The sequence below is a fragment of the Cylas formicarius genome, unplaced genomic scaffold (genome assembly GCF_029955315.1).
Source record: "Cylas formicarius isolate icCylForm1 unplaced genomic scaffold, icCylForm1.1 PGA_scaffold_6__28_contigs__length_40554024, whole genome shotgun sequence".
Taxonomy (NCBI): domain Eukaryota; kingdom Metazoa; phylum Arthropoda; class Insecta; order Coleoptera; family Brentidae; genus Cylas; species Cylas formicarius.
Genome location: NW_026844347.1, coordinates 7,407,064 through 7,421,262, shown reverse-complemented (window position 1 = coordinate 7,421,262; position 14,199 = coordinate 7,407,064). Strand labels below are relative to the sequence as shown.

At 31.9% G+C, this 14,199-nt stretch overlaps 1 protein-coding gene across 4 annotated transcripts in view; it reads right to left on the bottom strand.

Moving 5' to 3' along the window:
• The window catches only part of LOC132702955 (tripartite motif-containing protein 3-like), a 51,277-nt gene that overhangs the window by 33,195 nt on the left and 3,883 nt on the right, over positions 1-14,199 (bottom strand). The window contains exons 1-3 of one of the 4 annotated variants that reach the window (XM_060671879.1): positions 9,687-10,136; positions 2,180-2,289; positions 1,874-1,888 (exon numbers count right to left, since the gene is read on the bottom strand). In XM_060671879.1, the coding sequence (XP_060527862.1) occupies positions 1,874-1,888; positions 2,180-2,289; positions 9,687-9,712 (151 nt within the window). In that variant the 5' untranslated portion in view covers positions 9,713-10,136. Of the gene's footprint in view, positions 1-1,873; positions 1,889-2,179; positions 2,290-9,686; positions 10,137-14,199 lie in introns of those variants that run through there. The other 3 variants (XM_060671880.1, XM_060671881.1, XM_060671882.1) reach the window with 3 other exon arrangements.

The window sequence follows — 14,199 nt, the reverse complement described above, 5'->3', positions numbered from 1 at the left end:
TTAAGGCTCTTTCGTGTTCTTTCAGCCCAGTTGATAGTTTTTGTCCTGTCTCTCCAATGTATTCTTTGCCGCATTTCGTCTTTGACGGACCAAAGATTTGCAGAAATTTTTCGACAAGTGGTAAATCTGACTAACATTATATTTTGATATGTGCTCAGTAATGCTTTCAATGTATAATGTACGGACCACAGCTTTCAGGACCATTAGAATCAGTAAAAAAATCTGTCATCCATCAGCACTCCCTAAAATTCACAAACCCTTCGACCTCTTGTTAGCAACATTGTTTCTCCAACCATTATGCAGGAGGCTTCTATATTAAAACCCATTACAGCGAAAACTGATAGTTTATATTAGATTAAAACAATATTCTAGTTAATTTCGACCTCTTTACTAAAATCCTTATTCCTAAAAGTCAACATTATTTTCGATATATTGAAAAACGAGGACAGAAAAATCTTTGCCTGGAACATATTTTTCTTGTATCGGTCGAATTTATGAATAAATGTGAATCTTTTGAGAAGAAAGCCCCAACGCATTCGATTTAAAATCAATATCATGAAAACACTACGTTGATACTTTATTTGACCATCCCTCCGAGATTTTCTTAGGCATTTTAGCATTGAATTAAAAACTAAAAATAATCTTTCATACTTAGATATTCTTATTACTAAAAAGTCGGACCTAACATCAGGTCATTCAGTTTACAGAAAATCTATCTTAATGCATTATCACACATACGCACTATCTGAGCCAAAAATTATCGGTTATTAACTTTCTTGATTGCAGCAGAGCCGTAAAACATTAAAACATGTGCATTTTGCTAACTTCAAGTTAAGAATGAAATACGGAATAATCTTTTGGGGAAAAATAGTATATTCAAGAACATTTTATTATAAGTCAGAAAAGGATAATCAAAGTAATTAGATAAATATAATCAAACGTGCCAAAATATGTTTAAACAAACGGGACTTTTAACAGTATACGCTATATACATATACTTCTGCGAAGCAAACATTTATTCCAATGACTAAATACAGAAAATTATAATATGTGATCGGAATATTACACCTATCAATATCAAATCACTAAAAAGTGTCCTGAGTATATGTGTGTAAGGCTGTTTAATAAATTACTTCTGAATGTTAGATGAATTAATAATAGGAATGCGTTTAAGCCAATTAAATAATCCTTATATAACATTAACAATATAATGGTAGTATTACGATTGTTCTAGCAATAAGTGGCTGACCTACTGCGGGTCTTAGACATCATTTCATTTATTGTTAATATTTAACTATCTATCTATCTAAAACCAAAAATATCAACTAGTTTGTAAAAACATGAGAGGGCCTTAAGATAACGACAAATAAACTCATCATCAATTCTTCTACCAAAGCAAAATCCGAGAACCTATTGAAATCTCCAAACAACCAAATAATCTTTCCTAAGTGCTTTCACTAATATGGGAATCAGTCATCCGAGACAATGTTCATATCCCGTCACGTCAGCAAGTTTTATTAATCAATAACCAACGCAGGAGGAATACGGAAGGTTTGCAAATAGGAAAAAGTTATTAAGAAAAATTCCATAATTTTTTTTTCAGCATGGATAGCAACTTTCGTTAAGTGAAAAAATGAGAAAAGAGCGAATAAATCTTAACATTCTACTAGCAAAATTGTATTCGCAACATTCCGATAGCCAACGAGAAGTGTAATTGTAAATTTTGGAAATCATCGATGGTTCATTAGAAAGGCAGCGAGACAGACTAGCCGTACTGCAAATGTGCGTTAGGGAGAAAATGAACTAATGAGAGTGATGCATGCTCTACAGCGTGATGTAGAAGGAAGTAAAATAAAAAAAAACAAAAACGCACCGGTCCAAATGCCATCTGCAACAACAGAAATAAAGACGTTTTAGAACTTTTGTTGTTCATGTTTATCATTGGGGTAGGCTTTTTGTGTTAAAAATCACAAAAATATAAACATTCCTCTAATAAAGAATAGACCTTGTCTCACCTCAGCTAAAAGTAAAGGGAACAGTATGCATTTAAGGGGGTAAATAAGTCCGATGACTTTGTCTTTGGAATCCAATTTCATTGGAAATATTCGAAAATTTCTATCTAAATCCTAATTCTGCGCTATTCATATAACTTATGTATATAACATATGTAAATACTTACATAGACAGGTGCCACATGTAAGAAAACTCTCGTTGAAGTCTTCATAATTGATACTGACGGTCTCGACCAGCGTTGAGTTCATGCTGACGATTCTCTCCCCCAATCTAGTTCTGCAAAAAACATTATAGTTATTACCTTTTGAATAAAAAAAATCCAAAATTTTTTTTACAGGAACACAGGAATGAGTATGTATGTGGACCATAGTAGATGTTTATAAAGACTTCCGCAATGCTTAAAAATTGATGCAAGTTTTTTTTTTTCTTGCTCATGTGCGTATTTTTTTGAATTTTAGCTATAGTGCTTTCAGAGACAAACGAGCAATATACGAAGATGTAACGCAGTTAGACTACGAAAAGAAAATAATAATACTTATAATACAGATATATTATAATACGAATACAGATTAATATTATTCTATATACAGTCTACAACTAAAGCAACTACAATGTTAATTTTAAACATTAAGGTAGTTTAACTACCTGGTCATCTACCTGCCACTCTCGGGGACCCTAACAATCATCAGTTGGTGCCACATATGGGCTCTATAGGATTGAAGGCGCAAAAATATTGCTGAACCCGTAGTATTTTATGTCCTGTTTTCTCTGCCAGTTACAAACATATAATTCTTTTTATCCTGAATGCTTTTAATTTTTTTAAATTTCTTTAAAAAATATAACTGGCATAATTCGCACAGTCGGCCATTATAACCCTATTTTTTTGTCAAATATTAGGTAAAAAAGAATCCCTGAATTATTGTTCCAAAAGTTCTGCCCTCGTATCTTTATGGTAGTTGACCCATGAGTGTTTAACAGATTTACAGATAAGCCACACGAAAATTGGGATCCAACCGTTTTCTGTGATATTTAAATTTCGTCATTACTGTAGACTTTGCAGTGTTCTCTTTATACATGTAAACTTTCCGCCTGACTGAAATCTTGTCGCCTTAGTCAAATATTTGCTGGAACTAAAATTTGAACCCTTCCTACTTGTTTCAATGGGGTTTGGCACTAGTCTGTTCAAGGAAGTCAAGAGTATCTTAACCAAATCACATAATTCATTTGTTTAGCTTCGAGAGACAACTGCTTTTTCGACTGAAGGTTGCACCACTTTTCATTTATCTGTGAATGAACTATAGTATTCTAGTTAGCCTGCGGTTAGGTTCTTGAGGCCCGATAACCTTCTTCTTCTGGGCCCTTTCCAGGATAGACTTCGAGAGTGCATGTGGGTTTCGTCAAGCACACTCAACAGCACACTGGTGACAGTCATGATAGGGAATTAGGGAGAGTCTTTTTTTCCCTTGACCTTCGATACCATTGGACTTTGACCATTAAAATCTTATTTAGAATAAAGCCAAGCAAATTATAAACTTCAGTGATTTGCAGAAGAGCACCAAGTGTTCGCCAAGCCTCAATTTTGGGACCCTCTATAATCAATTATACAGCAAATATATTAAAATACCAACATTGTTTACTTTACCGTTCAAATTCTTCAGATGATATCAAACGCCATTCAGATATAAATGTCCATAAGCCCACTAAACAAAAGGAGGGGAATTTAAAATCAAAGGTAGAAAATATTTTATGACCACGCTTTGCAACAAATTGTTCTTCAGAGCTCCTGCTTAATTTAATGAAATCCCGTTTTCCGGCACGCGATCTTAGCTTTTAAGGCGATCAAAAAACATTAAAGTCAAAGTCCAACTATTTAAGTATAAACAACTGCATAGTTACGCTTAGCGACTCATAACAAAAAATGTTGCGTACTATACTTTTTCTACGACCGTTAGTTTTTGGATATATTTTCGCAAAACAACACGAATACATTCACTGACAAACGTCAAAATTCAAGGCGTGAGAAATATATATCCAAAAACATCCGATTACTCCCAAATCCGTGAGGTAAAATCCCGGAAATGTCCGAAGTGGCTCGGATCCGTAGGAAACTAAACTGACGTGGTAAAGTGACGTTTCCCAATCAGTCTGCAAGAGTTAGAGCGTGGAATGGGACAACATTCTTCAAGCAACCATCCAAAACTTAATAAAAACCTTACCTCAGTGAATGTAAGCACTTTTAAAACCTCGATGCGTAGTACCTCATCGTTATTGAAGTTCATTTATTTTTTGTAAATTGGAAATTCTCTATGTACCGTTAAGCAGATTAATTTTTCATCTGCAAGTAGATTTCTAAAATTCTTAACTTTGCAATATTTTTTACTTATATCTGGGAGCATTGACTTCGAATGAGGGTGGTTGTTCATGATTTTCAAACAACATGACGAAACAGTGCAATAACACTGAACACAGAAAAATGCATTTAATATTTCCAGTTCTATTACTAAACTGTCGACCGCAGAAAGATTGACGCATTTGAGCTCGGACAAGAGCACAAAACAAAAGAACAAGGTATAGAATTATACAGGATGGCCAAACATGACGATGACGTTTCGTTTTATTTGTACTTCTTCATTCATTTTAAATAACATATTCATGAATATCAGAACTTTAATAAGAACAAAGATGTGCAAGTAAACCGAAATGAACAAAAAATTTCCACTTCCACTTGTTATAGGGCAGTTGCTAATAAAATATTTATTTTTGTTTTCATACGAACCGGTTTAATATTTATTGGTAAATATTTCCAAATTACTTGGATATCCCTGATACTACACAATTAATTATTAAAATTTCAAATGGTTCAAATGGTCCCAAAAGATCCAAGTTATATTTATTTAAATGGAATTTAAAGGAAAATCTTAAAAACTGACAAATGAGTCCAAGAGTCAGCGCTAGAATTGTGAAATTCATTCAATTTCAATGCTCATAAATGCTGTATCGGTGTGCCGAATACGACTATTGCGAAAAAAAAATATGTTTTAGGTATTTTAAAATTTAATTCAAGACTTTTTAGAGTCTTAAGGGGCAACTCAAATGCTCTGAAATTTTATTTCTAAGATACAAATAACTCAGACATGAAAGGAATTTAGAGATAAAAAATTGGCTATTTTTTTTTAAGATCATGGTAATTTTGTCCACATTAATTTTAGTTCATTTTAATTCAGAATATTTTACTTAATTAAATTATCTGCAAAAACAAATTTATAAATTTTTCATATGTAGTTTGTAAGATATCATTAATTTAAATTTTTGTGGAAATTTTAATGGAACTAGTTTACAAAGTAAAATAAAAAAAAGTCCTCTCTGGATTTTCGACAGGTAGGTCATTAGCAAATTTTAACTTATTTACTAGCCGGATTTTCAAAATATTTTTACATTTTAATAATCTATCATCATTAAAAATAATTATTTTATCACCAGTGTTTTAGTGAGATATTGCACAAATTGGCTTTATGATATATGTACAATAACCAACAAAACAGTCACACACAATAACTGTTAAAAAAAACTTTATTTCAATACACTTACACTAATTCTTGTTTAAGTACCATTTAATCCAATTGTTCATACTAAAAGCAATGTAAATAAAGTTAATAAAATGTGATAAAAAATTCAAAAAAAATATATAAAGATACCTTTCTAGTACACTTGTGAATTCTTTTTATTTATCTCAAATGAATATTCACCGTCAAATTTATCAGGCTATATTGCAAATATTAATAAAATAAATGTGCAAAAATATACTAGAATGCCTAAAGCACACTTTTTTAGTATTTCAATAAAACACATATAGAGTCGGGTTGCACGTTAGGACACTCTAAAAAGTCTTGAGTTTTTATTTCAGGGTGCTAAAATTATTAAATATTAAAATAAATAAAAATAAATCGCCTAAAATATATTTTTTATCTGTTTTTTTTTTGCAAAATAGTCAGAGACGGCTCATTCCGCATTGATGAGCATTGATTTTTACAATTTCATAAGGGCTAAAAACACTGTCTTCAAATTGTTCGTCAGCTATTCGACTTTTTTAATTTTATCAAAGTATAACCTAGTTTTAAATTTTTCAATGCGAAAAAATCTTTTTTTCTACTCCCATTCAAAAATATCAAAAAATATGCACTGATCAGGAGTGCGGAAAGTCTTACTTTAAGACGTCAGGCTCACATTAGTTACTCTCGAGAGTCACTTCGGACGTTTCTGGTACATTAGTCAGAGGTTAAGGAGCGACCGGATGTTTCAGGTTGATTTAAAACACTAATGATATAATTTGAAGTTTCTGGATTCTGATAGTCACGTCACATGTCACTTAGGAAACGCATAGTATAATTGCAGTCACTCGTTTATTGAAATAGCATTTCGTTAATTAATCAAGTAGTTTTGAAATAGAATAGTTGCGCAAACTAAAGTTCAAAATGTTAATAATGATATCAGTATAACAATAAAAATATAAAAAATTGTGGGCGCTATTGTAATTGAATGCGTTCAGAAAGGTCAGATGTTAAAATTGAATTTCTTCCAATCAAAAAGGCTAATATACCAATTATATATGTATATGTATGTACAGAGTGTTGACAAAATAATGATGTTAAAATCTTAAAATTGCTTATTATTAAATATTGTAAAAAAAATGAATAACCTTTTGGATTTTTATACCAATGTTCCTTAGATTATACATTCCTTAAAAGATAAGGCAGGAAAACTTACCTACCTACCTATCTCATTTGTTTTGATGACCGCGGTGTTCCATTTATTGTCCAAACTACGTGACGTTCACTACAACTAATCAAAGGTATATTCTTCAAAGAAACTTCCACGGGCTACTTTCAATTTCAGTAAAGCTCTGATGAAGCCAACAGGATGAGTGGTGTCAACAAGTTCGATATACAAACAACCAACGCGACTAGGATCCAGAAAATTTATAAACTGTGAATTGTAAATTAAAGGTATATCGTAGTGTTTGACATTTTTCAGTTTTCTGCGTTTTTAGAAGTTAGAAAGAAATGCCGAACAACTGAGTAGTTTGCTAAAAATAGGATAAAATGGGAGATGTACGACCTTTTCACCAGGGTACTTTGTGTTGAATTTAAAAAAACTCTTAACGGAACAACAAAGAATGCTTTTTTGTCGCTTATGGTGGTAGAATAAGCGTAACAGGTAAACAATGGTAAACAATTGAAATACCTAGCATTCGACTCTGTACCTGCTTATAACTGCTTGTGCCAGGTTAGAAGCCGAGTTAAGATTGTTTGGTTGTTTAACGATTTCTATGGATGTTCCGAACAAGCAACCTTCAAATAAGAAGAGAAGATTTGATTTCAGATTTTCGAATTTCAATATATCTGAAATAGTGTTGAGAGTCTTAGAAGACTCTAGTCAAAACTTACCAGAATATCATTTGACACTAATCTAATTATTCAATTATATAAAAGGCACTAACTATGAAACTATCAGTTTTCTCTGTGAAGCACACTTTTTTGAATGTTGGTTAATGGACAACATAGGAAAAACCCATAAATAATGAAGTTTTACTACTCCACACATTTGTGAAACATACTTTAGAGAATAATTTAGATTTTAAGATTTGGATAAGTCCTATTTACATGAGTTCAGCACGCACTCTCGCCATCTGTCGGTTAATGGAAGAATCTTTACCACAACTCGTCTGATAAGAAACCACAGATAGTAGTCCGTCATTTGATGATATAGAAACCAAAAGCATCAACAGAGTGAACGAAAGGATGATAAAAAATTATATTTTTTCATATTCAAGAAAAACAGCAGGAACAGCCCTGGACCAAAATCTTTTTCCTCGTTCTGATAAATGGTGATAATAGTAACAAAAAGAGTAATACATAATATAAGTGACCTACATTTCGCAGTCCTTCCGCCTCCCGACTGGTTTCGAAATTCAACTACCGATAATAATCGTAATAGTACAGAGTTGAATTTACTTGATTTATATTGGCGATAATTACTCTCCATCAAGTTTCGAAATGGCTGTCTCGCTTCAATTTTTTGCTCGATACAACTGTCGCGTTCCTTACGATAAGCACTTCGTAATTATTATACACAGTATTTGGAAAAACCGGTACAAAACGTAATAAAGCGAAAGTAAAGCCGAACAGAATATAAAAGGTCCCTATGAACATTTCTCATTTTGATTTTTATGAAATTCATGATGACCGAGATTTGTTGCAAATATACTTTATATCTAAATAGACGTAAAGGTAAACTTCAATTTTTATGGTTAAATTTTTTGGCTTGATTTGACGTGGATTAATGAAAGTTATATAGTACCAAAAACGTGGCAAAATAAAAATAAACAGAGGAATAATCAAAAATATCAGTATTCATGATAGTCTTCAGACTGTTTTGAGTGTGAGTCGTCCAAATAATAGATATTCCTGTTTAGCTTCGAAACTCGCCAACTGCCCTCAAATATCGTCGTCGGCAGCAGATAATTTTTTGTTTCTATATTAAAACTGATTTTTTGTTGTTGAGTCTTTTTGCAACGAAAATTCATTTCCTTCAAAATTTCTTCGTACCGATAAGTGGAATGAAATCATCTCTTTTCATTTCAGACATTATTTCCTTTTTAAGTAAATGGCATTCCATTCATTTCACCCATTTTTGAAACTCCGAATGTTGAGTTTTGGTGGTGAAGAGTTTGAAACACATTGAAAATAACAATTTTTTCATTTTGAGAAAGCGGAGTTGTATTAATCCGTTTCTCAGCAAAAAATTCAGAAACGCTAACCATTTTCAAGGACGAACTCGACCAACAACTACCGGATAATAACTACAATTCTAACTTTAAATACTAAGGTAGTTTTACAATTCAATAACATTTATAACTCTCCCAAATTAAGAAACAGAGCATAGCGCCTTGGCACTGACAATTTTTTAAAGAACTTAACATTAACAAGTTCTACATCTCCAAAATCTGATTATGATTGGAATTGAACAAACTCACTCGGCATTTCTAGGTAATAAGATATAAGACATAAGATAGGGTAAAAAATAGGTGACTTTATTTGAAAAAAGTATATTTTTTCTGCTGTTTCCGTCATTTCATTTCATTTTATTTGAAATTATGAAAGCACCTTTCTTTCTTATGAACAAAATTACTTAAAATTAACAAATAAAAAAAAAAGTGAAATAAAATTTTAAAAAACAATTTAAAAATGTTGGTCTCGTTTTGAACATTTGTGTTAAGCAATTTAAAACTGGCAGTGACATTTACTCTTTTTCACGTCTCGAAAAGCGCTTTTAAAGTTTTTTTTTGGGCTACTTCAGTCAATACAACAATTTTTGCGGAAAATCCGTGAAATCGTGATCTCCATGAAATCCGTGAAAACTAGAGAATTAAAAGATTAGAAACGGAATAGCATGGAGGTATTATAATAGAGAATAAGTTACGCACGTCTACATCGTATTTTATTCGAAATACAAGTTCCAAACAAAAAATTCCCAACGCAAACACATGCGAATAAGCAGTCTCGAAACAAAAATTGTAAAAACACCAACTACATTGCTCGGTCGTTCAGTTATCATCTATCATCGTTGAGGTACGAGCAATAACTTTTGAAAAAGCAACTACAACTACGACTTACTGTATCGCGAACCTAAGACCTTCCATGGCCAACTGCGTCGTCGTGATTACGCCACATTTGTTTGTAAATATTTGAAAAAAAACCCACACGGCTGACGTAGACACGAATTATTGAGTTCGCGGCAATGGAGTGCTGTCCGGTACGCAACCGAATTTTGTTTTAAGAACGATTTAAGTCAGAATAGCGAGTTTTTCCGTAAAAATACTTAACTTGAAGTTAAACCCGATGCTGTATTATTGCCTACCAACACGGCCAGACAGCCATCAGCTGTTCTAAAGTTGACGACGGCGTTTGTTGGGTATCGCGATTGCGACGTTGTCACACGTTGCCAATATTGTCTATTCCAATAACAGAGGAACTTATGCAGTAACTATGAACGAAATTTAAAATCTCGTTTTTAATCAATGACCTTGGCATTTAACACCAACATGGCCGCTGACAGATCGTCAATAAGTTTGGTTAGTTTAGGCATTTTTACGGAAGCATTTTCTCAAAATATGCCGAGATCTCGTTAAATGTTTTGGTAAATAGAGTTAAGTGTGTGGAGATCGAGGTTTAGAATGAAAATGTTGCAGAGTAGAGATTAGTGTGTAAAAATTATTCCCTTCTGCGGCGCATCAATTGTTACCGTAGTAGGGCTACTATATTATCTAATAGCTAGATGTATTAAACTATAGTAACGACTTGAAAGTCAAAAAGTTGTGCTTACTGCGTCATTAGTTGTACTCACATAGCTATTAGGTAATATAGTTTTAATAGCAGAACCAATATGGTCAGATCACTAACTTAACAAATGGGTTGAGACTTTAATCGCATTGGTGAGTCTATGATATTGACTTTGACTAACTGTTGTTTCTAAATGTAAATATAATCTAAAGAATAATTAATTGATTTCTCACTTTTTTTTTATTATAACTATGGACAATTTTCGTTTGTCAATGTGATTTATTTCGAAATTAATAAATTTGCGGAATAGAGCGGAAAATGAAAAAATTGACTTTTTATGTTTTTTATAAATAAATTTTAGTACTTCATTTTTGTTCATCCTGTATTAATTTACATCCAAAATATCTACTCGATATATGATAATAATCCCCCTTTTATAAGGAATCCATCCAAAATTAAATAATTTAGGCTCCCTTAAAGGATTTTTTAAAGGTTTTTTCGAAACAAAATTTCACCAAAGTCACAGGCTTAAAAGTTGACACAGAAATGAAAAAAAAACTGGATTTTTCCAAATTTTGCATAACCTCTTTCCCATTCCATTCATACCTAATAATTTCTAAGTTTTATCGGTTTACAGTCCTTCAAGGACACTGTTGTTCAATATTTAAAGTTTCATCGAAACACCATATGTACAAGATAACAAAATGAAAAAGTTTATCAACATATTGCGGTCTATATTTTTGTACTACCATTAATAACATCTAACATCATTTTTTTTACTCCATTCCACTCCTTTTTTTTTAGCCAAGACTGCCAAGATCATTCGGCCAATGTTATAGGATTATATGTTCGAATCTTCGATTATACGTTGTGATTGAGGTATTTGAGACTGAAAAAACAACAACACAGTATTCGCGAAAAAACGTGAATAGTTTTGGGTTGTCGTCATTACTGTCGTTACCAGTCTTTGACTTGTGTATTTCATAATTATGAGGCCTTGCGTTTCGTTCTCTTTTGATATAATTATAGTAAACACATACTGTGTTCCGACATGCAAAATTTATTTGAATGGACCAAAAGTGGCAATTTTTTCATTCCTGCAAGCTTTGGGAAAAAATAGATTCAAGCAATAAAAATAGAAAATTCGTTTGTTCCAAGAATAAATGTAAAGGTGAAATAGTTTTCGTTAATTGTAGAGACGTTTAGAGTCCAAGTAGTGCAAGATTTGCTAGCAAGTTAAAAATGTAGTAATCTTATATCCATTTTGTAGCATTCGGGCACCTGCACTGTTAAATCGACAGGGGAAGTAGCAACACATAAGTTAGTGCTAATAATATAATCTTTACTGCAGGTGCAGTACTACAGTGCAGTTCACGGTACAAAGTGGATTATTTAATTAAGCTTTAAGCTGCTAAAGAATAATATTAAAAAATATGTCTCTAGTAATGCCTCTTCGAGTGCTTCTTAAAATTGGATTTTGCATTACTTAATTCTAAAAAAAATATTTTGATATCAAAAATATATACAAAAATATGTTCTTCACATGATTCGGTAAAAAAATAAAATATTTTTTAAAAAATATCTATGCACCACCTCATATAAATTTCTAGACACCTGTATTTGATATTATGAAGACCATGCAACCAGATATATCTCTGCCTTAATGTGATGACTCATACCTTAGCGTTTCATGGCCGTGTGATATAGGAATTGTCGCCTAAACTTAAAGTTTGCACACTTGATCCTTGAATATTTCAGAGAAAAACCTATTGCATTCGTTTATAATCGTTTATAATATATTAAAAAAAACATTTCATTCTGTACATCTCAGGAAAAAGTAATTTTTCATCGGCATAAGTTTCCAATTAATTATTTTTAAAAGGGACAATTGCCAAGTTGAAATGGCAACGTTGACTATAAATTCTTTACAGGCGTCGTCGATTCTCGCCGATTGTCGTTAGATTTGAATACCATTAAAACGTAAGCAAAGTCCAATTTTCCCACTCCTTGCTTACGTCGAAGTATACAGAGTTGGACGATATATTTTTCCATGCAATAAAAAGTGCTTTCTCTTTGCTAAAAATGTCGCAGCACGCGATTCTTCGTCATTTGCGTTCTATAGATTGAACGTGTAACTGTAGACATGACATTCATAAAATAAAATACTCAGTGGCGATCATTTTTTTATATATATTTAGCAATAATTTCATAACCATTTACATTTACACATACCTGCTATTATAAGCTATTTGGCTGTTGGATATTTGAATTTCAAGTTAAATTTTAATAGTGGAGAATTTGTGGACCAATCAGGTTCACTTTCGCCACGCCACCATTCATCTTTCCAGCTGTGTTGCCGGTTTTTCAACGAGCCGGTAAGATTCGAGAAAAGTATTTATATTTATTATTATGTTAAATGGTTTTTAGAATCAATAACTAAAATACATTAAGGAAGAACAATTTGTAAGGTCTCACAAAAGGCTGCAAGGGAAGAAAAAATACAAGAGGTTTTTAATTTTGAGTAGAATTATTTTGTCAGGGTGTCAAAGTTTTTGGAGAAAGTGATTTTTTATTAATTACTTCAAAAACTTTTGGACGATCTTGACAAAAGTTTGGCATGCTTGGCTTGCATGTAACCCGTGTTTTAATTAAATAAATCTGGTAGTCTCATTTTGGGTACTTTTGCGGAATATGTTCGTTATTTTTATCGAGAGGAAGTTGCGATTTCCGCAACAGTGCGTTACTTTTCCGTTAAATTAAAAATGTAGTTAATAACAATTTCGTAGCCATTTTAGTTTTTAAATTACAGAGCATTTTTGTTTCGGAACAGCCCTCGTATCTCCGTCAAACTTATCGAAAAAGTAAAATAACAATCTTATGGAATTTTGTCTTGCAGTGGTGTAGATAATTTTTGTTTTTGTTATATATTTTTTAAAGGGATGCTCTGTACATTTACAAACTTTGAAATTTGTCTTTTTTTTTAACTTTTTCTCAGGAGCACACAAATAAATAACAATTTTCTGTCATTAAATGCATAATTTAATAGTGGGCCACGAATAACAATAATAAACAATTGAAAGTTAAACATATTAATAAGCAATAATTTGACACCATGCATATATACTTATTGAGTTTTTTTATAGCAACAAATTTGTAACAACAGTTTTGTAACATAAAGTAACAACGACCGTTTTAATATAGTATAATATTTGGCAACATTATTTTGACAATGGTATTTGCACCAAATCGATGCTAACGGTTTATTCCTTTCAAGATCGGGGAAATGGTATTCAAAGAACTATAAAAATGTGCAAAATTTGCATTATGTGCTTTAGAATTTTTTTCATTTTTAAATAATGGTATTTTTGTTTGTTATATTGTTAATTTATGCTACTTAACATGTTCTAAAAATCACAAAAATGACCTCTGAATGTCGTTATGCAATGACTTTATTAATTAAATATTAAATACAAAAGGTATAGATGAGACATAAAAAAACAATTTAAAATTATTATCAAATATACAGGATGATTCATAAATATGAGGGGAATCAAAGTTATATATTTTAAATGAACACCCTGTATACCATGGCAATTACCCAATGTATGGTTGTTATGGTATATACTGAGTGTTTTCGGATTTATGGCCATTTTGTCGTCAAAAATGCCCTGTGCTTAATATCCTATATTTTTGACGCCATTTCCGACAGCTGCAATTTTATGATGCCAACAATTTTATAAGGTGGTCAGTCATTTATCCTATACCTGTCTTGAAGTTAGTTTATGCAGGGTGAGTCAAAATAGAAAATATTAATTTTCGTGAAAACATAAAATGGAAGACTCTAGCT